Source organism: Pan paniscus, chromosome 12, assembly GCF_029289425.2.
Source record: "Pan paniscus chromosome 12, NHGRI_mPanPan1-v2.0_pri, whole genome shotgun sequence".
In the NCBI taxonomy this organism is placed as follows: Eukaryota; Metazoa; Chordata; class Mammalia; order Primates; family Hominidae; genus Pan; species Pan paniscus.
The window spans coordinates 64,228,249-64,253,501 of record NC_073261.2 but is presented as its reverse complement, the minus strand read 5'-3'; the positions used below and the strand labels follow the sequence as shown (position 1 = coordinate 64,253,501).

The following is a 25,253-nucleotide window of genomic DNA, read 5'->3' as shown; positions in this document are numbered from 1 at the left end:
GAGTTAAAGCTAAAGCATTAAAGATTTAGGCTTGACCAGTAAGTTTCCTGAGGAGTGTTGAGTGGTTACCAGGGAAGGAGTTCATTAGGAATATGTGAGATGGCCTTGTCAGGAGGTGTTAGAGCTGGCTCGGTTTTTTTGTTGGTTTAGAGAGGGAATCCTCTCAAGGATTTTGTCATAGGATTTTGTGACTTTTTAACATTTGCACTTGGAGAGACAAAAATTTGAATATTTTGCCTTTGCTTTCCATTGTAATTTGGAATGGCTATTTAAACCGTTGAGTTTAATACACTGCTGTACTCCCCAGGATCACAAAGTACATGTTCTTGACAATGATGTGCTTGCTTATCTGCTAGCCACATTCTGACTCTACTCCATACTGCATCCTTTACTGAAAAGAAGCTAGTTTGATTCTTGACTCAGATACTTAAATACAGGAATTTTAGTCTTGTCATCTCTTATTTTTATCACCAGTTAAGCCCAAGATGACCATGAAAACAGTAACAAGTGTTTCAGATTGCTCTTGTACCTTCTGCCTCTGGCTTGATAAGCATCACATCTGCCTACCTGCCTTCCCTTCTTTTCTTTTCTTTTTCCTTTTCCTTTCCCTTTCCCTTTCCCTTCTTTTCTTGAGACAGGGTCTTACTCTATTGCCAAGGCTGGAGTCCAGTGGCATGATCTTGGCTCACTGCAACCTTGACCTCCCAGGCTCAAGCAGTCCTTCCGCCTCAGCCTCCTAAGTAGCTGGGACTACAGGCACATGCTACCATGCCCAGCTTATTTTTATACTTTTTTTAGAGATGGGGTTTCGCCATGTTGCCCAGGCTGGTCTGAAACTCCTGGGCTCAAGCAATTCACCTGCCTCAGCCTCCCAAAGTGCTGGGATTACAGGCATGAGCCACCACCCCTAGCTCACATCTGCATTTCTAAATACACACACACACACACACACACACTTTTTTTTTTTTTAGACAGTCTCGCTCTGTTGCCCAGGCTGGAGTGCAATAGCGTGATCTTGGCTCACTGCAACCTCTGCCTCCTGGGTTCAAGCAATTCTCCTGCCTCAGCCTCCTGAGTAGCTGGGATTACAGGTGCCCACCACCAAGCCTGGCTAATTTTTGTATTTTTAATAAAGACGGGGTTTCACCATGTTGGTCAGGCTAGTCTCGAACTCCTGACCTCCTGATCTGCCCGCCTTGGCTTCCCAAAGTGCTGGGATTACAGGCATGAGCCACCACACCCGGCCTGGACTTCTTTATTTAGCCTACTCTTTCTCTAGTATTTGGCATCCCTCAAAAATAAACTGAGCTTCATTCATACATAGAGGTCCAATCACAAATGAGTCCTGAAACCTACAACAAACTAATGATCCCTTAGAAAAGATCCTGGCTATTTTTAAACATGCCTTACTCAGTTGCTCCTATCTCTATGAATATTGTTCCTGGTAATTTCTTTGCCTATACATAGAAAACCAGGTTATTTATTACTGTAACTTACTTTCACTGAGGTGAAATATAGGCTACATCATCTTTTTTATCAATGTCCTTAATATATATGTTAGTTACTGGTAATCACTAATTTCTAGACCATTGTGTCCAAGGCCAGATGTTTTAAAAATTGTTTTAGGTCAGACACAGTGGCTCACGCCTGTAATCCCAGCTCTTTGAAGGCCAAGGCAGGCAGATCACTTGAGGTCAGGAGTTCGAGACCAGCCTGGCCAACATGACGACACCCTGTCTCTATTGAAAAAAAATACAAAAATTAGCCAGGTGTGGTAGTGCACGCCTGTAATCCCAGCCACTCAGGAGGCTGAGGCAGGAGAATTGCTTGAACCTGGGAGGCAAAGGTTGCAGATTGGGCCACTGTACTCCAACCTGGGCGACAGAGCGAGACTCTTGTCTCAAAAAAAAAAAAATTGTTTTAAAGTCAAACTAAAGCCCTCAATAAAACTGAATGAAGAACAGGCTTTCACATCTGAGACCTCTTCTGAATTTTGCCAACTGAACTGCCTAATTTGTCATAAATCTGCTTTTCTTTCCAAAAGGAGATAACCCCTCCTACAGCTTGAACGCTTAATTAGTATTCTTTCTTTGTTTAAACTTGGTTTTTGCTTTGGACTAAATGAAAACTTGGCAAAGTTTCTAAGCTCACATATGAGACTGCACTTCTCTCCTATCCAAATACATGTTTGAGGACAGGACTCCTGTAGGCAAGGAAAGCTGCCTTCCCTGTCTGTGGAAGCCTTTCATCCAAGAGGCCCCTTCTTTCCCTTTGTACTTATTTCTCCTTGGGAGATGTTCACTGTCATCAGTGTAGACTCAGCTTAGCAGCTTAGCAACAGCAAAACCAACTCCCGAATGTTCTTTTGGCTGATGGCAAAGTGACACCCTCCTTCTGAAGAAGCTTGTTGGCCTGCCTTTAACTACCACTTTGGAGATGGGGGTAGGAAATGCCATAGTATCGTAGGGGACGAAAAAGTTTTTCTCTGCCTTCTTAGGTTCATGTATAAGGCCTGCAAATTAAACTGACAAAAGATTCACAGGAGAAAAAAAATTACAAATTTTGCTGATGGTAAGTATTTTTAATTTTATATGCACACAAGCTTAACAGAAAAAAAAAAAAAAGAAAGAAAGAAAATCCAAAGAGGCAGTTAGACTTGAAAGCTTGCATACCATTTTAACAAAGGATGATAAATTGTGGAGAGAAGTGACTAGACATAGGAAGAAGGGTTTGGTCTTCTAAAGGTGGTAAATTATGGGAATTAAGTATATGGTGAATCTAATAGTAGATAAGAGTTATTTTACTAAGGTTTGGGCAGACTCATCGTGGTGTCAGCTTTCCATCTTTTTCATGCCCATAAAACTTCCCCAGAGAGGGATTTATGGCAGTTCTCACCCTCTCTTTTTTTTTTGAGACAAGGTCTCACCAAGGTTGCTAGGCTCACTCCACCTCTTGGGTTCAAGCAATCCTCCCACCTCAGCCTTCCAAGTAGCTAGGACTACAGGTGCGCACCACCATGTCTGGCTTTTTAAAATTTTTTATTTTTTATTTTTAGAGATAGAGTTTCATTATTATTGCCCAGGCTGGTATTGAACTCCTGGCTTCAAGTGATCCTCCTGCGTCAGCCTCCCAAAATGCTGGGGTTACAGGCATGAGCCACCATGCCTGGCCTAGCAGTTCTCATTTTTTAGAAGTTTCTGCTCTTGGCCAGATAAGGGAAGCTCCAAGACTTATTTTTCCATCTGTTGAGTCTCAATTGCCTTCAGCACAAAGTAACCTATATGCCAAAGTGGCAAAGTTGGGGCTGGTATATTCTGATACTTTTCAGTAGTTTGATAGGAAAATACAGAGAAAAGAACATTGACTTAGTGACTGTCATCAACAGAGGGACATTAATTAGCCACATCATTTAACATGCCTGGGGCTTAATTTAATTATCTAGAAAACAAGGCAATTGGATTATATGCTCTGTAAGGATTCATACTGCTCTAAATTACTTGATTATTGTTCTGAAGGATTTTGAATGTAGTTGCTCTTAGATACATAAAATTTATCCTTGTCTCTCAAGATAATGCAGATGTAGAATTTGTCCAGTGTACATGAAATTCCTGCTACCATAACTCAGAGATCTTATGACTGGGCAACATACTGATCCTCCCCCTACCCCCCTCTCTACCAAAAAAAAAATTTTTTTTTAGTTAGCTGGGCATGGTTGCATACCTGTAGTCCTAGCTACTCAGGAGGCTGAGGTGGGAGGATCGCTTTAGCCCAGGAGTTTGAGGCTACAGTGAGCTATGATCATGCCACTGCACTCCAGCCTGGAAACAGGGGGAAAAAAAATCTTATTTTTTGATATCTACCATCTACCTAACCTAGGATTGATTGACCAATCCTAACAGTGATTGAAGGGAATGTATTTAAGGGAGCTGTGAGGAGGGTTGGCTTGCAGCAAGTGGAAGGACCCCAGAAATGTTTGTTGCTATTTCAAGATCTGGGTTATCTTTCAGTTATCTGGCTCATGTTTCCCAAGCAACTTGTCACAATTTCTGACATAACCACTAAATCCAAGTTAGCTCACTTCCCAGACTAACTCAGAGTCCATCAGAGTCAGTCAAAATTCTCCTTTCATTTTTGTAATCCAAGGTGCTGTGGAGACAGTATGGACTTCGGCGTCATCCAGAGCTGAGAGTTCCCACAGTCTGATTCTGCCTTTATATGGTATTTATTTTTGATACAGGTTAACCTCTTTGTGCCTCAGGGTCCTCATTTTTAAAACAGCACTACTCAAGTTCTTACCTTAAAAATTATTAGAGGATCCAATGAGATGACAAAGAGGAAGAGCTTCTCATATGCCTCCTAGTGAGAACATCTGACATTTGTACGCCTCTTATTTATCAATATGAAACACCATCATAAAAGCACTTTTTTTTTTTTTGAGATGGAGTCTCACTCTCTCCCCCAGGCTGGAGTGCAGTGGCCCGATCTCGGCTCACTGCAAGCTCCGACTTTCGGGTTCACGCCATTCTCCTGCCTCAGCCTCCTGAGTAGCTGGGACTCACAGGTGCCCGCAACTGCGCCTGGCTAATTTTTTATATTTTTAGTAGAGACGGGGTTTCACCGTGTTAGCCAGGATGGTCTCGATCTCCTGACCTTGTGATCTGCCTGCCTCGGCCTCCCAAAGTGCTGGGATTACAGGTGTGAGCCACTGCACCCGGCATAAAAGCACTTTTATTTAGGGCATTATGTGGATATGCTTTGCTGGGTAAAATATCACTTCAATATTAAGGTCTGAGCTGGGCTTGCTGGATTGGGACCCTGGGTATTTTGAGTTTGGTCATGCCAGATGGCCTTGGCTATCTTGTAGTTTCCCTCTAAAATATCCCTTTATGTTTTCCAGGAATCTGAATTTCTATGTTTGGAATTTGATGAGGTCAAAGTCAACCAAATTCTGAAGACGCTGTCAGAGGTAGAAGAAAGTATCAGCACACTGATCAGCCAGCCTAACTGAAGATGATGTATGAAGGAGTTGGAGTTGTTGAAACCAAGGTGTCCATGATCCCTCCCCACTGACCTTTTCTAAGAAAATTCTTGTGCCCGCATTGGTATTAAATCCTCGCATTCAGTCTTCCTGCCTCTACTTGCTCAGATTTCTTTTTTTCTAGCTTTCATTTAGTCTTACAGTTGTTTCAGTGCAGAGGTTCTCACCCTTCAGTGTGCATAAATGTTATAAGGGGTACTTGTAAAAGCATTCACTTTGTTGTTGTTATTATTAAATTCGGAGTGTTGCTCTGTTGCCCAGGCTGGAGTGCAGTGGTGCAGTCATGGCTCACTGCAGCCTCAAGCTCCTGGACTCAAGCGAGCCTCCCACCTCAGCCTCTCAAGTAGCTGGGACTACAGGTGCATGCCACCACACTTAGGTAATTTTTGTATTTTTTGTAGAGATGGGGTTTCACCATGTTGCCCAGGCTGGTCTGGAACTCCTGGGCTCAAGTGATCCTCCCACCCTGGCTTCCCAAAGCCCAAAGTGCTGGGATTACAGGCGTGAGAAAAGCATTTACATTTAAAAAAAAAAAAAAAAAAAAAAGTAGGCTTCCAGGGCTCTATCCCCAGAGACTTGGATTCAATAGGATTAGGGTGAGACTGATCAACAATGGAAATCCTTGATAATAGTGGTTTGTCCTGGGTGGGGTTTTAAGAGTTTATACATGATAAATCATGTAGGAATTATTTTTAAAGTAGAAAAAAAAGCTTTTATCATGCAAATATAGGGCTGACCAAAGTGCTATGTCTTTAGCTGAGGCATAGGAGCACCTACCTAACCTAGAAAAGATGTACCTGACCCTAGTTAAAACCTGAGCTCTTTCTGAAACTGATTTGGGCATTTGGATTAGTTCTGCTTAAATCTGGGGCATCTGGTTTGATCTGAACTACTGAGAGACTCAGGCTTTTCTGGAACCTAGAACTAAATTGGCCTCGCAACAAAGGGACTCCCTTCACTTGCCTCAAGTCAGGATCGTGGGAAGGGGCAGATGTCTGCTGAGACTGATGTGAGGTCTTTTACCTCAGAAAATTTCACCCGAGTCATTAAAATAAAACCCCTTTCAAAAAATTTCTTTAAGAAAAACTAGTGTAATAAAAACTAGGTCCTATTAGAGAAGTTACCAAACACCAAGAACATTCCAAAGGTGGAGGCTGTCAACTAGCATATTGAGGCTATGGTCCTTGTTGAACAGGTTTTGTCATCTGATACTGATAATATTTAGAAATCTAAGATGCCTTTGGAGTATAATATGTTCAAAAAATGTGGTTATCTTGGTCTGTGGTTACAGCATATGTCCATGCTAAGGAGTTTGTTTCAGGACAGGAATAAGTCCTCTTCTGTTAAGCAGTTTCTCCTAAATCAGTTTGGAGACATTTCAGGAGCTTTTCTAACACCCAAGCTGAAATTATTGGCTTCTTCTCTGATTAAAACCATCCCAGCAGTTAGCAAACAATAACCAGAAGGTTTTCAATGTAGCCCCTGTGGACCCTTCAGAAAACATCTTGAAACAGTACTGTAAATAGATTCAAGAAAGGAATGTGGTTTGGAAAAAAAAAAAAAAACTATTTTAAACTTGCCTTCTGTTCCCAGGGCTGCTGTCATGTAATCTAGGAGAATTTTGATAAGGTCTCCTGCTGTAAAATGGAGCAATAGAATATCTCATCAGATAATCGGATTCCAGATGTCCTTGGAAGGAATAACTAGAGCTACCACCTTAGTATTGACTCACATATCCCATGGATGTCTGTGGAAGTGTGAAGGAACAGCACATGGGCCACAAGGAGAGGAAATCATTGTCATAGTCTGAAACTCTGTTTAGGTCATCCCATGAAAGTAATAGCTACAAGAGTGGCCATGGGCTTTTAAAATTGTATTCCCAAACCCTAGGTCATTGGAAGAACTACAGTTAATGTATACTGAGTTTTCAAGAATTAAAAAGAAAACCAAAAACTGGTTGTTGCAGGTGGTCCCCACATTTAACACTAAGCACTTCTGAATGCAAGTTGTTTCTAACAGGGTATATTTTATATTTACTGATGATTTTTAATTTTTTATTATCAAAGGTATATATGTTTATTATAGTCTATTATGAAAATACAGAAACATACTAAGAACAGTTAATGACCCATCAATCTAATGTACAGAAAGAAGGCTAGAACTAGGAGAAGAGTTGACTTTCCTTGAATAAATTCCCAGAAGTGGAGTACACAGTTCTATTTATTTATTTAGAGACAGAGTTTCACTCTGTCACCCATGCTGGAATGCAGTGGCGCAATCTCGGCTCACTGCAACCTCCACCTCCCAGGTTCAAGTGATTCTCCTGTCTCAGCCTCCTGAGTAGCTGGGACTACAGGCACCTGCCACCACGTCCGGCTAATTTTTTTTTGTATTTTTGGTAGAGACAGGGTTTCACTTTGTTGGCCAGGCTGATCTCGAACTCCTGACCTCAAGTGATTCACCCGCCTCGGCCTCCCAAAGTGCTGGGATTACAGGCGTGAGCCACTGCACCCGGCCTAGTACACAGTTTTTAACTTTGATAAACATTGCCAAATTCCTCTCCAGGAAGGCTGTATTAATTTGTATTCCCTCTGAGAAAGTATAAGACTAAATTACCTCCTCTCTCGCCTAATTGGCTATCATCATTTTTTGTATTTTCTGGGACTAAGTTCTTAGAAAGTTTTGTAAGGGACACTTACATTAAACCAGGACATCTCCCTGGTAACAATAAAAGCATGGAGAAAGGACCAGGGAAGGAGAAAACAGGTATAAAGTTCCCAGAGACCCCACTAGGTTTTCTACCTCTGCGATCCTGGATTAAAACCACTTTGTTTTGATTTCAGGAAATTAGGGACAAAATAAAAATCTCAGCCTGAACTGGACCTTGTAGAAATTATCCCTGCTTGAGCAATAAGCACTCTAAATTCAGTCTGTTTAGAAAGATTCCTGCCCGTTAGCCGGGTGTGGTAGCACAGGCCTCAAGTCCAAGCTGCTCAGGAGGCTGAGGAAGGAGGATGCCTTGAGCCCAGGAGTTTGGGGCTTCAGGCAACAACAGCAAGAGCCCATCTCTAAAAAAGAAAGAAAAGGAGAGAGAGAGAGAGAGAAAGACGAGAGAAGAAAAGAAAAAAACAGTCCAGCCAAGCTAAAAGTTAGCTTTCAGAATAAAGTCAGAAAATAACTCCAGATTTTGGTAGTGTTGTGTTGACAAGAAGCAAAAGATTTGGCCTTATTCTTAGGTCAGGCTTTCCTTGGAAGCTCTAGTTCTTCTCAGCTGTAACAGCAAACGCCTAAATTCCATTATAGACTCTTTATTTCCTTTATATAACCTCTCTTCCCCCAGTCTTATTTTAATAATTATTCAAAAAGAGTTGCAGCATTAAAAAAAAGTAGTTTAACTCTTCACCCCCAAATGCAAGAAGGTGGTGAAAAGCAGAGGATGATATTGAGTATCTTAAATAGCTGACATCATGTCAAACTATTAATTGTTGAAGTTATTTTTTTACACCTGAGTGAACATTTAGAAAATAATATAAATAGAAATTAAAGGGAAATAAATGCTAAACCGATGTTAGAAAATACTTTTTTCTGAAGTGTACAGTAAGTATCTTTTTGTGTGTTTTTTTTTCTTTTTAATGTATTTATTTATTGAAATGGAGTCTCACTCTGTCACCCAGGCTGGAGTGCAGTGGCGCGATCTTGGCTCACTGCAACCTCCGCCCTTTGAGTTCAAGCGATTCTCCTGCCTCAGCCTCCTGAGTACCTGGGATTACAGGCACCTGCCACCTCACCCAGCTAATTTTTTTTTACTTTTAGTAGAGACGGAGTTTCACCATCTTGACCAGGCTGGTCTTGAACTCCTGACCTCATGATCCATCCGCCTCGGCCTCCCAAAGTGCTGGGATTACAGGCATGAACCACCGTGCCCAGCCTTTTATTTAGTTTTTTTTGAGAAGGACTCTCACTCTGTCGCCCAGGGTGGAGTGCAGTGGTGCAATCTCTGCTCACTGCAATCTCTGCCTCCCGGGTTCAAGCGATTCTCCTGTGTCAGCCTCCCGAGTAGCTGGGATTACAGGCATGCGCCACCACACCCAGCTAATTTTTATATTTTTAGTAGAGACGTGGTTTCACCATGTTGGCCAGGCTGGTCTCGAACTCCTGACCTTAGGTGATCCACCCACCTCGGCCTCCCAAAGTGCTGGGATGACAGTCATGAGCCGCTGCACCCAGCCTTAAAGTGTATAGTAAATATCTAAACAAATGAAAGGGACAAGATATAGAAGGAATCTTAGGATCAGCTGAGAGATAACTGAATACTTTCCTAAAAGAACACGATACTGGAAGGGATGGGGCTTTGTGGGACAATTGCTATTTTGAATTCTTAGGTGTCCAACTTTACAACCAAGGTTTACAAATATTTTAAATGGTGATTTAGTCAGCAGAAGGGAAGACTAAAATAGAACATAATTAGCTTAAGCTTACCTCTAGTTGTAGAGTATACAGGTTTTGACCTCAAAATTTGAAAAATCGCAATTTTTATCTAAGTGCAATCAAGTTTTCCTTATTTGGGGATGGCCATAATTGTCTCTCATGGCAACCCAACTGTATGCAACATTGAACCATCCTTTGTGGCAAAGGAACCTGCCTGGGCCTGCTTCCTGTTAGATAAATGGTCCCAACTGGCATAACTTACAAGTTTGGTACATAAACTATCTGATTACAATACTAACGCTATACATGAGCAGGTAGTAAAATATGGGCATTTACATCATTTATTCACCAAGAACTGTAATTAGGCATTTTCTTTCTCTTTTATTATATTTTAAAATTTAATATAGAGACGGTCTCATGCTGTTCCCCAAGCTAGAGTGCAATGGTGCCACCATTATTCACTGCAGCCTGAACTCCTGGGCTCAAGTGATCTTCCCATCTCAGCACCACCATGCCTGTCTTGTTTCTGTTTTACATGCTCTTGGCTAGTTTCTGTTTCCTGCTGGTGTTAGGGTTTTAACTTCTGTTGATTCACAGGATGCAGGTGGGGGAGAGATGGCAAGGGGGAAAATATGAATTTGATTACTCAAGTGGAACAAGGTGAAACCGTTAGTTTAAAATAATTTTAGGCTGAAAAATTAAAATCATTAAATTATTTCCTTCATGCTGTTATTACACTGTTTTTACATTAAAGAAGTAAGCATAAATATGAGGATTGTATATTATTTCTATTCTGGCTATTTTTAGAATCATGGCTAAGAATTGGCATGAATCTCAGAATGACTGATTTGGAGGCTTTAGCATCTGTTCAAAAATAAGGAAACATCTGGACAGACAGGGCAGAAGATTTGTACAAGGCCGTGGTCAGGAAGGAATTTCAGGTCTACTGTCTTCCATCTCTACGTTCTACCTTTTAGACCCTTCAAAAGAATAAGTGCCTATTTCAGAAATCTCTGTCTTTGCTCATGTGTTTAAATAATGACAGTTCCTGTAGTGAGGATTTTTGTATGCAGATGTGACCTAAGACTAGGCCCAACGTCACTTACATCCTGCATCCATGTTAGACCTGTCTCTGTGCTTCAGGTTGCTGTCACTCTTTGTAGAGTCTGATGCTGTTTGTGATGACCTTGGCCTCACTTTCCACTCAGTGCCACCCTTCTCTGGGTGCAGTGCAAAATGAGTAAGTTGGCAGCCACATGGGGCTTCCAGGCTGTCCACAGTACCCAGATAGCCAGCACATTATTCTCATCCTAGCTGGACAACCATTGACCCAAGCTTGGGTCTCGGGTTCTTGGTGACAAGTTGTTATAAATGGAGAACCGATACCAGGGCACGGTGGCTCATGCCTGTAATCCCAGCGCTTTGGGAGGCCGAGGCGGGCGGATTGCTTGAACTCAGGAGTTCAAGGCCAGCCTGGGCAACATAGGGAGATCCTGTCTCTACTACTAATAAAAAAATTAGCCAGGCATGGTGGTGCATGCCTGTGATCCCAGCTACTCAGGAGGCTGAACTTGGAGGTCGAGTCTGCAGTGAGGCTGTGTTTGTGCCACTGCACTCCATCCTAGGTGACAGAGCAAGACCCCCTCTCAGAAATTAAATAAATAAATAAAAATTTTTGAAATGGAGAACTGAGAAAAGGAACACTAATGCAGTTGTGTTCCCATGGAAGATAGTCAAACAAAGCTAAACATAGCTGGAGTAAGAGAACCAGTGGCTGCTAACAGACGTGGAACTGTGCAACTGAACTAACCCCAAGGCTTACTCCCTCCCTGGGGAGTTGAGGCCAGAAGCATTTTCTGTAGCATCCATGGCAGAGCTGTGGGGCCTTTCTGGCTCAACTGGGAAGGAAGGTGACGGCTGTTGTTCTTCACGGAATCGCTTTCCTGCCTCCTGAAGGGAATCACCAGGGCCTAGATTCTGGAAAGGGAAGGGAAAGTGGAGAACACAAAAAGGAAACGTTTTCTTGTTCTCCCATGAGATTCATGTGCATGTCCCCAAGCAGATTGCCAGAGGAAATGAAGGTTCTTTAAAAATAATAAATAAATAATAAATTCTGGCCCAGCACAGTGGCTCACACTTGTAACCCAGCACTTTGGGAGGCTGAAGCAGTAGGACCACTTGAGCCCCGGAGTTAGAAACCAGCCTGGGCAACATAGCAAGACCCTGTCTCTACAAAAATGTTGAACAATTAGCTGGGTGTGGTGCACACAGCTGTAGTTCCAGCTACTCAGGAGGCTGAGATGGGAGGATTACTTGAGCCCAGGAGTTCAAGACCATCCTGGGCATGATGGTGAGACCTCGTCTCAATTTAAAGAAAAAAAAAAAAAAAATCCCTCCCATGCCTGTAATTCCAGCACTTTGGGAGGCTGAGGTGGGTGAATTGTTTGAGCTCAGGAGTTCAAGACCAGTCTGGACAACATGGCAAAATCCTGTCTCTACAAAAAATTAGCGAGGCATGGTGGTGCACGCCTGTAGTCCCAGCTACTTGGGGAGCTGAGGTGGGAAGATCAATCGAGCCCAGGAGGTCAAGGCTGCAGTGAGCCGAGATCATGCCACTGCACTCCAGCCTGGGTAACCATGTCTCAAAAAAAACCCCACCAAAATCCCTCCCTTAAAACAGAGTTCAGTGACGGTTGTCACTCTGTGCAAAAATGAACTTGCCCAGTGGGTTTATATTTACTATCAACCAATATCAGCCTATGAATAGCAGAAAAAGGCAAGTAAGGCCATGTAACATTTCATTTTTTCCTGGAGCCCCAGGCTGACCCTGGTTTGGCTGGCCAGGGTGGGACTAGAGGTGAGGCTCCAAATCATCTGGGTACAGGCAGACCACATAGACCAAGAAAGTGCCTTTCAAACTGCCACATTTGTAATCCTAGCTACTCAGGAGGCTGAGGCAGGAGGATCCTTGAGCCCAGGAGTTCAAGACCATCCTGGGCAACATATTGAGACCCCATCTTGAATGAATGAATGGTGCCTTTCCCCAGACTTCCTTTGAATTGAAAGAAAACAAGTCACTTCATAAGTTACTTTATGAACCATTAAAACTGGATACAGCCATTTGCTGGGTGGCGTACCACCGCTTCAAATATCACTTATAGGGAATTTAGGGAAAAATCTTTTCCCCTAATATCAGGAAGTTTAAAAATAAGTAACCAGATAATCTGGGGCCAGGAGCATGTAGTGGGAGAGTTATCAGGCCCACCAAGTTCCCTGAGACAGATGGAAAAAACTGACCCTTCTCTTCATCAGTTCTTATAGATGTAATTTCAATAAATGGGAAAGGATAATGCAAAACCCTTCCTTGTCGCTGTACACATGGGGAAGAGTTGAACAAAATGCTAGGGGAATTTGGCTCTGAAGGTCCCTGAATAGCTTGAGAGCTCTCACTGGGGACCCATCCCTGGGAGAATCAACTTGCATCACCTTTGGGCAACCACTCCTGGAACCATAACAGAAGGGGCAAGACCAAGCAAGTCCCTATTGCCTTGAGTGAGTCCTGGAAGAAAGTGGTTACTGGGGTAACCACAGCCTGTGCCATTCTTTACAGCCCAAATGCCATCCCTAGTTTTGCACCTAGAAGTTTAGCCATTAATTGTGTTCATAGATTTAGGGGTCCATGTGCAGGTTTGTTACTTTAGGTATATTGTGTGATGCTGACATTTGGCATATGAATGATTCTATCACCCGGGTAGTGAACATAGTACCCAGTAGTTAGTCTTTCAACCCCAGTAGTCCCTAGTAGCTATTATTGCCGTCTTTATAAGTATCCACAGTTTAGCTCCCACTTGTAACATGTGGTATTTGGTTTTCTGTTCTTGCATTAATTTGCTTAGGATAATGGCCTCCAGCTGCATCCATGTCGCTGCAAAGGATACGATTTTATTCTCTTTTATGGCTGTGTGATTTCCCCCCCCCCGCCCAGCTATTCTGGGAGTTACTCTCTTTAGGGTACCTTCGCATATGTAGTACGTTTTTCTCCTGTTAATCTGTGTATTGTCAGTTGATTCACAGGCCACTGACCAATTGGACCTAAATTGGTAGAGAAGTTTTTTCTCCCAACAGTTTATATAAATTTAGTTTATTAATTTTAACTGCTGCATAGTGTTCCATTTAGAATAGGCTGGAGGTTTTTGTTTTTGAGTTTCCTATTATAAACCAAAAGCAAAATTCTAATCTCCCCAACCAACTGAATGTACCCCCTCAGCCAAGGGGATCCCAAAAAAAAACCTGAAAAAGTTCAGGCCATGACAGGAAGAGGGGTGGTTAGAAGTTCAGGCCATGACAGGAAGAGATGGGGAAGGTCTCATTATATATCCTCCTCTCTTTGGAGTTTAGACCCAACTGACCAGCATTAACATTAAAACAGAGATTTTAAGACCGACAAAACAGACTCTTTGTAGCAGTAAGATCAAATTCCAACCTGACTCTGATGTAACATCTCATGACAGACAGCAGGCCTGGAAGGAGATCAGAGTATTTTACCCCAAAATATATTTCTTCGACATATTTTGAATGGCCCTGCAAAGCTGTCCCTTGTGGGGGAAATTTGCATTTTTTTAGAGAATCTCCTTCCTCTACTAGGTTTTTCCACAGAGTTTGACACCTTTTAGGTCAGATAAGAGACTGTCACATCTATTATCTCTGAAGCTTGTTCCTTGGAGGTTTCACCTACATGACAAAAACCTTGGCTTCCAAAACATTCCCCCCTTACCATAACTCAAGCTGACTTCAACTCTTCACTCAGAGCTTAACTCTTTGAACCAATTGCCAGTCAGGAAATCTCTCAATCCACCTATGACCTAGAAACAGCCCCCAACTCCCACTTTGAGATGTCCCCCTATTCCAGGCCAAAACCAATGTATACCTTCCATGTATTGATTTATGTCTTTGCCCATAACTTCTGTCTCCCTAAAACCAAGCCGCAATCCCACCATCTTCGGCACATGTTCTCAGGACCTCCTGAGGCTGCAGCATGGGCCACGGTCCTTAACCTTGGCAAAGTAAACGTCTTAATCAATTGAGACCTGTCTCAGATGCTTTTTGGTTTACACTATCAATGAGTGGGTTTTTAGGTTGTCTTCAATTTTCCATTGCAAACAATGCTGCTGTGAACATCCTTGAACATGCCTCCCTGTTTACATGTACAAATATATCTTAGAAAACAGGAATACTGTATCATGGGTTATGTGCTTTTTCTTTCTTTCTTTCTTTTTTTTTTTTTAATTGTAGACACTGTCAAATAGACTTTAGAGTACTGATAAATGTTTAACAACCAGTCTTCCAAAAAGAGGAAGTGGGGCTGATTTGTAGCATTTACCAATTTCCATGGTGTGAATTCTTCCACCATGGCCGATTTCAAACTACTAATGAGACATGAATGCACAATCAGCTCTGTTAGCTGGTATGAAGTGGCTCCAGCATAGTTCTCAGAATCTCTCAAACTCAGAATGCATATAAATATTGGCAAATAGCCCTCTAAAGTAGCCCAACCAATGTATACTTTCACAAGCAGTGTATGAGAATATCTACAGTTATGCTCCGCATAATGATGTTTCAGTCAATGACAGATGACATGTGTGACAATTGTCCCATAAGATTATAATGGAGCTGAAAAATTCCCATCACTAGTGTCATAGCACATTATTTATGTGTTTGTGGTGATGCTGGTATAAATAAACTACTGCACTGCCAGTCATATAAAAATATAACACATACAATTATGTGCAATACATAATACTTGATAATAAGCGTGTTACTGGTTTATGTACTTACTATACTGTGCTTTTTATCTTTTAAGTATACTCTCTACTTATTAAAAAAAAAAAAAAAAAGTCCTTTCCGCACTACCTGCAGAGGGGTCCATACGGCGTTGTTCTGGATTCCCATCATAACTTAAAGGGAAACTTTCACAATGTCCGGAGCCCTTGATGTCCTGCAAATGAAGGAGGAGGATGTCCTTAAGTTCCTTGCAGCAGGAACCCACTTAGGTGGCACCACTCTTGACTTCCAGTTGGAACAGTACCTCTATAAAAGGAAAAGTGATGGCATCTATATCATAAATCTGAAGAGGACCTGGGAGAAGCTTCTGCTGGCAGCTCGTACTATTGTTGCCATTGAAAACCCTGCTGATGTCAGTGTTATATCCTCCAGGAATACTGGCCAGAGGGCTGTGCTGAAGTTTGCTGCTGCCACTGGAGCCACTCCAATTGCTGGCCGCTTCACTCCTGGAACCTTCACTAACCAGATCCAGGCAGCCTTCCGGGAGCCACGGCTTCTTGTGGTTACTGACCCCAGGGCTGACCACCAGCCTCTCACGGAGGCATCTTATGTTAACCTACCTACCATTGCGCTGTGTAACACAGATTCTCCTCTGCGCTATGTGAACATTGTCATCCCATGCAACAACAAGGGAGCTCACTCAGTGGGTTTGATGTGGTGGATGCTGGCTCGGGAAGTTCTGCGCATGCGTGGCACCATTTCCCGTGAACACCCATGGGAGGTCATGCCTGATCTGTACTTCTACAGAGATCCTGAAGAGATTGAAAGAGAAGAGCAAGCTGCTGCTGAAAAGGCAGTGACCAAGGAGGAATTTCAGGGTGAATGGACTGCTCCAGCTCCTGAGTTCACTGCTACTCAGCCTGAGGTTGCAGACTGGTCTGAAGGTGTACAGGTGCCCTCTGTGCCTATTCCCTACTGAAGACGGGAGCGCTCAGCCTGCCACGGAAGACTGGTCTGCAGCTCCCACTGCTCAGGCCACTGAATGGGTAGGAGCAACCACTGACTGGTCTTAAGCTGTTCTTGCATAGGCTCTTAAGCAACATGGAAAAATGGTTGATGGAAAATAAACATCAGTTTCTAAAAAAAAAAAGTTAACTGTAAAACAACCTCAGGCAGGTCCTTCAGGAGGGATTCCAGAAGAAGGCAGTGTTATCATAGGAGATGACAGCTCTATGCGCGTATTGCCCCTGGAGACCGTCCAGTGGGACAAGATGTAGAGGTGGAAGACAGTGATATTGATGATCCCGACCCTGTGTACACCTAGGCTAATGTGTATTTGTGTCCTGGTTTTTGACAAAAAAAAATTAAAAAGTAAATAAATTTTTAAAATTTTAATAGGAAAAAAGCTTACAGAATGAGAATATAAAGAAAATATTTTTATACAGCTGTACAGTGTGTTTGTGTTTTCAGATAAGTGTTATTAAAAGAGAGCCAAAAAGTTAATTACAGTGAACTAAGGTTTAATTTATTGAAAAAATTTTTTTTAATTTAGTGTAGCATAAGTGTATAGTGTAAAGTCTACAGTAGGGTACAGTAATGTCCTAGGCCTTCACATTCACTGACATCTCACACACTGACTCACCTAGAGAAACTTCCAGTCTTGCAAGCTCCATTCACATAAATAACCTAGATAGGTATACCATTTTTTATCTTTTACACCGTATTTTTACTGTATCTTTTCTGTGTTTAGACAGACAAATACCATTGTGTTACAGTTGTCTACAGTATTCAGTACAGCAACATGCTGTACAGGTTTGTAGCCTATAAACTCTACCATATAAGTAGGCTGTACTGTCTAGGTTTGTGTAAGTACTCTGTGATGTTCACACAATGATGAAATCGCCTAATGATGCACTGCTCAGGATGTATCCCTGTCGTTAAGCAACGATGACTGTATTTCCCATTATCCTTGTCAGTGCTTGGTAATACCATAATTTTTGCCAGTATGATGAGTCAAAACTCATTTTTGCATTTTTCCCAATCATTAGTGAGATTGAGCGTTTTTGTTTTTTTTTTTTTATGTCTTTGCTACTTTTATTTCCCTTTCCATGAAATGGTCTTTTGCCTTTTGCCTGGTTTTCTTTTCTTTCTTTCTTTTGAGACAGGGTCTCGCTCTATTGCCCAGGCTGGAGGGCAGTGGCATGTGATGACAGCTCACTGCAGCCTCAACCTCAGGTGATTCTCCCATCCCAAGCCTCGCAAGTAGCTGGGGCTACAGGTGTGCGCCACCATGCCCAGCTAATTTTTTGTAACTTTTGTAGAGACGGGGTTTCACTCTGTTGCCCAGGCTGGAGTACAGTGCCGCCATCCCGGCTCACTGCAATCTCCACCTCCCGGGTTCAAGCGATTCTTCTGCCTCAGCCTCCCTAGTAGCTGGAATTACAGGCATGTACCACCACACCCGGCTAATTTTTTGTATTTTTAGTAGAGATGGGGTTTCACCATCTTTACTAGGCTAAGCTGGTCTTGAACTCCTGACCTCAGGTGATCTGCCTGCCCTGGCCTCCCAAAGTGCTGGGATTATAGGTGTGAGCCACCACTCCTGGCCCTGTTTTTCTTTTGGTATTTTTCTGTTGATTTGTTGCAGCCCTTGATGTAGCCTGGAAACAATTGTCCATCAAGAAGTTTTCAATCTATTTTAGAAAGTGAAGTGGGAGGAATATTCCCAAATGTTATTGAGCACCTGCTATATGAAAATACCTTTCAAGGACTGGGACTGAGAGAAAAGAGTATACATTGTGTACATCAAACCCTATTACCGATTTAACACTGTGGTAGTGTCAGTTGAACACACACACACACACCAGTGATATAAATAAAAACTAATTACTAGGAGTAGTGAAGAAAATAAATTGCATTTTGGCTCAGTCTGCCTATTTGTCATTTTTTTCACAAGCATCCTATTGGTCCTCATCTCCGTTGGGACACTGAGGTCACTGGATTATTTTTCTGGAGGGAATTCATCAGCACTTCCTATTCTCACTGAGGTTTCTATGGAGTCTTCCTGTGAGGCTTATCCCTCATCTCCCTACCTGTCACATTGGCCCTGATCTCAAAAGGTGGAGTGGTTTCTCTTCCCAGGCTGTTTCTTCCTGAAAATGACTGGCTGCCCCACCAGCGGGCTATCCTCTGGGATGAGTTAAGGATGCACCATTTTTCTGGGGTGTGGACAATTCCCAGAATCCCTCAAATGCAGATGCAGGAGGTGGCCAGTTTTTACAAAGGCAGGGCTGTGTAGGAGGAAACATAGGTGTTATCTTAGATGGGAGTGATTATTTGCTAAATGCAATTTTGACTGCTTCTAATTTGCTGCTCAGAGATTCCGTCCTTGAACCAAACACAAAAATTTTTAAGTTGAAAAGATTGAAATAGCATCAGGTAGTAATGCAGATGTTAGAGAGGACAACTCTTGCATCTTTCAATTCCTTGGTAGTTTTGCCACCCCCATCCCTCATCCTTTACTGGTTTTAGTGAATTCTGAAAGGGGACTTTGATTCTCTGAATGGCACCAAGATAGAAAATGGCTTTGGTAACATCTTAGAGCAGTGAGTAGTTCTTAACCAGGGATGGACATCAGAATCCCCCAGGGAGTATCTACTAAACACCAGGCCTGCTGAATCAGAGTCTGGGTGAAAGGCAGGCACATGTAGTTAGGAAAAGCTCTGGATATGATTCAGCTGTGCCTTCATGACTAAGAGCCACTGCTCTATTCTACTGCCATTCTGTGATAAGATCAGTACAAACCTTCAGGGTAACTGTTCAGAAACATTTACAGCAAATTCACAGAGTATGTCTATTAAATGTAATAAGTTTGGGCTTGTATTTTGCATGTATTTTACTTTGTTTTGTATTTTACAAAATTACCAGTCTGTGATGAATTGGAAATGTTAAAAATCAACCTTACTCACAGTTTGAGAAGCACTGTTCTTGGCTTGTTTAGTTGTATCTAAGTCAGACAGGCACAATTAAAAATTACCTGGTAATAAAGTAAATAATTAAGTCCGGGCACAGTGGATCACGCCTGTAATCCCAGCACTTTGGGAGGCTGAGGCAGACCGATCACTTGAGGTCAGGAGTTTGAGACCAGCCTGGCCAACATGACAAAACCCCATCTCCACTACAAATAAAAAAATTAGCTGGGCATGGTGGTGGGCGCCTGTAATCCTGGCTACTCGGGAGGTTGAGGCAGGCAAATTGCTGGAGCCCGAGAGGCGGAGGTGCAGTGAGCCGAGATCACGCCACTGCACTCCAGCCTGGGTGACAGAGCAAAACTCGATCTCAAAAATAAATAAATAATAAATAAATAAATGAGCGGCCATTAGACTCAGACTTCTCCAGTGCCTTAGGTTCCTTTCTAAGCAAATCAAAACCCAACTCAAAGTGGCCTAGGAAAACAAAACTTAAGCATAACCAGTCAAAACCTGCTAACCTCTAACTAGAAACTACCAATCAGAAACCACCAACTAGCCTCTAACTAGGGACTTCCACTTCAACAAATCAAATTGTGGTTTGGCAATGTCCAGTTCATGAATCGCGGTCTCAAACCTTTTTAAAATTTTAATGTGTCTAAGTTTATCTAACACTGGTTTGGTAGCCTTGTGATCCTGGCGAGTAACTCTCTAGGTATCAGTGATCTCCTCTGGTGGGTCTTTGAGAGAATTAGAGATAATGAATGTATCCAAAGCACCCAGCACCATGCCTGACATTCATAGAAGTTATGGAAGCCCATCGTAAAACAGTTCCTAACAAAACTGTCTCCCAATTAGTTGTCGAAGAACACACAGAATCCTAGAGGTTGGTGACTGCTGCATCATATTGTAACCAACCCAGAGTGCGCAGGATGACAGATTTGTGCAGCCTATCTAAACGGTTTAACTTGGAGTTCAGCCATGGGGAAGGGAGCTTAGTGGCCATGGCACTATAGGACAAACCTCTGGTTAGCAGACCTCTCCCCAGTCGCTCATTCCTGGCTCCTCTCTCACATTCCCCTTTCCCTTCTCTTTCGTACCCTACTGGGCCTTCCCCCAAGGTCTCAACTGTTTTTATTTCTTCCCTCTAGCACAATCATTTTCTGTTCCTGATGGAATGATGAGAAGGGTGGGGGATGAAAATTTCTGGCCACCGTGCTCTGGCCTCCTGTTCAAGCATCTAAAAATAAGTAGATCATTCATGCTGGGCCAAATGACCTCCGCTGGCATACTCCTGTGCCCTTGTTGTGCTAAAAGAGAATCTATCTCTTCCTTTGACTTTCATTACAAAAAGCCTCTTTCTCTAACCTTTGTCTTATGTAGGTGCCATTATTATTACTGGGAGCAGTGTTGTGTGATAAATACAGGTGCTTTGGAAACAGCAACTTTGGATTGGATTCTGACTCTGCCTCTTACTTGTGTGGCTTAGGGAATTTTTTATTTTTTAGAGACAGGGTCACACTCTGTCGCCCAGGCTGGAGTGCAGTGGCATGATCATAGCTTAAGTGATCCTTCTACCTCGGCCTCCTGAGTAGCTGGGACCCGCAGGCACGTGCCACCAGGCCCAGCTAATTTTTTTTAAGTGTTTTGTAAAGATGAGATCTTACTATATTGCCCAGGCTGGTCTTGAGCTCCTGGGTGTAAATGATCCTCCTGCCTCAGCCTCCCAAAGTGCTGGGATTACAGAGATGAGTCACCATGCCTGGCCTTAGTTAAGAGCTTTTAATTCAAATCAGTATTGAATCCCCAGTATTTCCTGTAAACCAGAAGTTAGATCTAGAGTCTTTATTCATATTAAAATTTTTGGCAAGAATACGTCATAGTTTTCTTGAACCTAAGTTCCTACACAGATTTAACTCTAGCAACAGGCTGCTTTGCTTCTCCATCTTCCCTCTGCTCACCTCCACGGACTGAGTCATCCTTCAGGCCTTTGGACGTCACTTTCTCAGGGAAGCTGCCCTGACCGCCCATGTTTAGCATGTAGGTTCATTCCTGCCATGGCATCACCACAGGGGATTGTAATTGCCTGCCTGCCATTTGGAGAACTTCTTGTAGCTCACCTCCCTTGCCCTGCCTTCCACTAATCCTTCCCTCTCACCAAACACATCCCCCTGCTTTTCTATGAGAGGTATGCTGCCCATCCTTCAGTCCTCACCTCACATGGCACACCCCTAAGTCAGGTTTCCCATGATACTGAGCCATACTCTCCTGTGCTTTTTTTTTTTTTTTCCCATAGCATTTATCACAAGTTATTTCTGGATTTTCTTTGTTACGAATATTTGCCTTGTACTTTAGACTGTAAACTTGTTGGTCTTTGCTTAATGCTGTATCCCCAGCACCTAGCATGGTGCCTGGCTCCTCATGGCAGTTACTACATATTTATTGGATGATAAAGGGTGCTATTGCATTCTTTTATCTCCTTTAGGACAGAAACTACCTTATTGATGTTTGTGGCCTTGATGTCTAGCTGGTACACCAGGCCCACCACAAGATATGGTTGCCCAGGTACACAAGTCCTTCATCGTATGAGAGAGAAATGTAGAAATGTAGAAAAATAGGCCAGTAGGGAGGCCAGTAAGAAGGAAAAATAAGTCTCTATCAGCTGTGAACTATTCTTGCCAAAAGCATTTAACCAGAATCTAATCAAGCCTTTAGACCTAATTTCTAGTTTACAAGAAATGCAGGGATAGAAGAACATATTTGGTAACACCATGAAGAAGTGATCAACCACATCCAGAATGTCAGACATTCTGCAGTACGATGTGTTTGAACAAAGGTCATAACAAGAAAAAAGATGCTAGCCAGGTATAGTGGCTCACACCTGTAATCCCAGCACTTCGGGAAGCCAAGGCAGGAGGATCACTTGAGGCTAGGAGTTTGAGACCAGCCTGGGTAAGATAGCAAGACCTTGTCACTACAAAAAAATTAAAAGTAAATAAATAACTTTAAAAATTAAAAGATTCAAAGATGGCCGGGTGCGGTGGCTTACGCCTGTAATCCTGGCACTTTGAGAGGCAGATCACCTGCGGTCAAGAGTTCGAGACCAGCCTGGCCAACATAGCGAAACACCATCTCTACTAAAAATACAAGCTGGGCATTGTGGCAGCCGCCTGTAATCCCAGCTACTCAGGAGGCTGAGGCAGGAGAATCGCTTGAACCTGGAAGGAGGAGGTTGCAGTGAGCCGAGATGGAGCCACTGCACTCCAGCCTAGGTAACAGAGGAAGATTCCATCTCCAAAATAAATAAATAAATAAAAGATGCAAAGATTATTCTAGATTAAGAGATTGTAGAGACACACCATCCAAATACATAATATTATCCTTGACTGGATATAGTTAGAAAAAGACAATTACAAAAGACATTTTGAATACACTGGAGAAGTTGAAATATGGACCGTAAATTAGATGATATAATAATTAGAGTTATTGTTACTCTTCTTGGATATGTAGAAAATTGACCTTATTCTTAGAAGATGTATAATGAGGGGCTGGATGCGGTGGCTCGTGCCTATAATCCCAGCACTTTGGGAGGCTGAGGCGGGTAGATCACCTGAGATCGGGAGTTTGAGACCAGCCTGACCAACATGGAGAAAACCCGTCTCTACTAAAAATACAAAATTAGCAGGGTGTGGTGGCACATGCGTGTAATCCCAGCTGAGGCAGGAGAATCACTTGAACTCAGGAGGCGGATGTTGTGGTGAGCTGAAATGATTGCGCCATTGCACTCCAGCCTGGGCAACAAGAGCAAAACTCCGTCTCAAAAAAAAAAAAAAGTGTATAATGAAATATTTAGGTATAAAATGTCCTGATGTCTGCAACTTATTTTCAAATGATTCAGGAAAAATCACATTCATATATAAAGCAAATGGTCAAATATTAGCAGCTGTTGAATCTGGGTGGAAGATATGCAAAGTTTTTTGACTGTTGGTTTTGGGTTTTGGGAAATTATTTTTGGTCAGATTAATTAGGTATAATTTACAAAGTAAAATGTACCCATTTAATTGTAAAGTTTTATGAATTTTGACAAACACATGCAATTGTATAACTACCATCATAATCAACACATAGAACAGTTTATCATCCCTAGAATTCTCCCTTGCCCCTTTGTAGTCATCCCCTCACCCTACCCCCTACCCCTTGTACCACTGATCTATGCAACATTTCTATAGTTTTGCCTTTCCCAGAATGTCATACAAATGGAAGCACATAGTATGTTGCCTTTTAAGTCTGGCTTCTTTCACTTATACATTAGTTTGCTAGGGCTGCTGTAACAAAACACCACAAACTGGGTGACTTCAAACTATAGAAATGTATTGTCAGCCAGGCGCGGGTGGCTCATGCCTGTAATCCCAGCACTTTGGGAGGCCAAGGCAGGCAGATTACCTGAGGTCAGGAGTTTGAGACCAGCCTGGCCAACATGACAAAACCCCGTCTCTACTAAAAACACAAAAATTAGCTGGGCATGGTGGTATGCGCCTGTAATCCTAGCTACTCGGGAGGCTGAGACAGGAGAATCACTTGAACCCAGGAGGCGGAGGTTGCAATGAGCCGAGATGATGCCACTGCACTCCAGCCTGGATGACAGAGCGAGACTGTATCAAAAAAAAAAAAAAAGAAAGAAAAAGAAAAGATAAAAGAAAGTATTGTCTCATTCTGGATGCTGGAAGTCCAAAATTACGTTGTCGGAAGGACCATGCTTTCCCAAAGGCTCCAGGAAGAATCTGTTCCATTCCTTTCTCTTAGCTTCTGGTGTCACCAGCAATCTTGGCATTTTTTACCTTGTGCCTGCGTAACTCCAATCTCCACCTCTGTCATTGCATGGCATTTTTCCTGTGTGTCTCTTTATAAGGACATCAGTCATATGGGACTAAGGGCCCACCTTATTTGAGTATGACCTCATCTTAAGACATTATATCTGCAGTGACCCTATTTCCAAATAAGATCACATTCTGAAGTGTTAGAGAGTTAGGACTTACTATTTTTGGGAGGACACAATTCAACCTTTGACACTTAGCTTAAGACGTTTGAGATTAATCCATGTTTTTGCATGTGTCAGTTTATTCCCTTTTTATTGCTGTGTAGTATTCCACTGTTTGGATGTATTGCTCTTTGTTTATCCATGTATCAGCTGAAAGACATGTAGGTTGTTTTCAGTATTAGGCAATTATGAATAAAGCCACTATAAACATTTGCCTGTGGATTTTTGTGTAAACACAAATTTTCACTTCTCTTGGGTAAATATTGAGGAGTGAGATTATGTTTAACTCTTTAAGAAACTGCTAAACAGTTTTCCAGGATATTTTCAGTTCCCAGTAGCGATATATGAGAGTTCTAGTTCTTCATGTTTTCACCAACACTTGGTATTGCTGACTTTTCTAATGATAGCCATTTTAATGAGTATGTAGTGGTATCATGTAATGGTTTTGATTTGCATTTCCCTAGTGACATGATGTTCAGCATCTTTTCATGTGCTTATATGCCATTTGTATGTCTTCTTTTTTTTTTTCTTTTTTTTTTTTTTTTGAGACAGAGTCTCACTCCGTTGCCGAGGCTGGAGTGCAGTGGCGCAAACTCGGCTCACTACAAGCTCCGCCTTCTGGGTTCACGCCATTCTCCTACCTGAGCCTCCTGAGTAGCTGGGACTACAGGCCCGTGCCACCACGCCCGGCTAATTTAAAACACTGTTTTTAGTAGAGATGGGGTCACCACATTAGCCAGGGTGCTCTCAATCTCCTGACCTTGTTATCTGCCCACCTTGGCTTCCCAAAGTGCTGGGATTACAGGCGTGAGCCACCGCGCCTGGCCTGTATGTCTTCTTTAGTGAAGTGTCTGTTCGGATCTTTTGCCCATTTTTATTAGGTTATCTATGTTCTTATTGAGTTTTGTGAATATTAAAAATATTCTCCATATAAGTCCTTTATCAGATATGTATTTTAGTTTTATTTATTTATTTAATTTATTTTTTTGAAATGGAGTCT

The 25,253-nt window shown here is 42.4% G+C and overlaps 2 protein-coding genes across 3 annotated transcripts in view; both read left to right on the top strand.

The window, feature by feature from the left end:
- The window catches only part of COMMD1 (copper metabolism domain containing 1), a 247,265-nt gene extending 242,140 nt beyond the window's left edge, over nt 1–5,125 (top strand). For both annotated transcript variants that reach the window (XM_034953229.2, XM_003830875.4), the window contains exon 3: nt 4,898–5,125. In XM_034953229.2, coding sequence (XP_034809120.1) covers nt 4,898–5,008 — 111 coding nt within the window. In that variant the 3' untranslated portion in view covers nt 5,009–5,125. The remainder of the gene's footprint in view (nt 1–4,897) is intronic.
- A 42-nt stretch (nt 5,126–5,167) lies between these two features.
- Nucleotides 5,168–24,466, top strand: LOC106634459 (small ribosomal subunit protein uS2-like). The gene has a single exon (XM_055108350.2). The coding sequence runs from the start codon at nt 15,441–15,443 to the stop codon at nt 16,224–16,226; it is 786 nt and encodes a 261-aa protein (XP_054964325.1). The 5' UTR covers nt 5,168–15,440; the 3' UTR covers nt 16,227–24,466.
- The last annotated feature ends 787 nt before the right edge of the window (nt 24,467–25,253 follow it).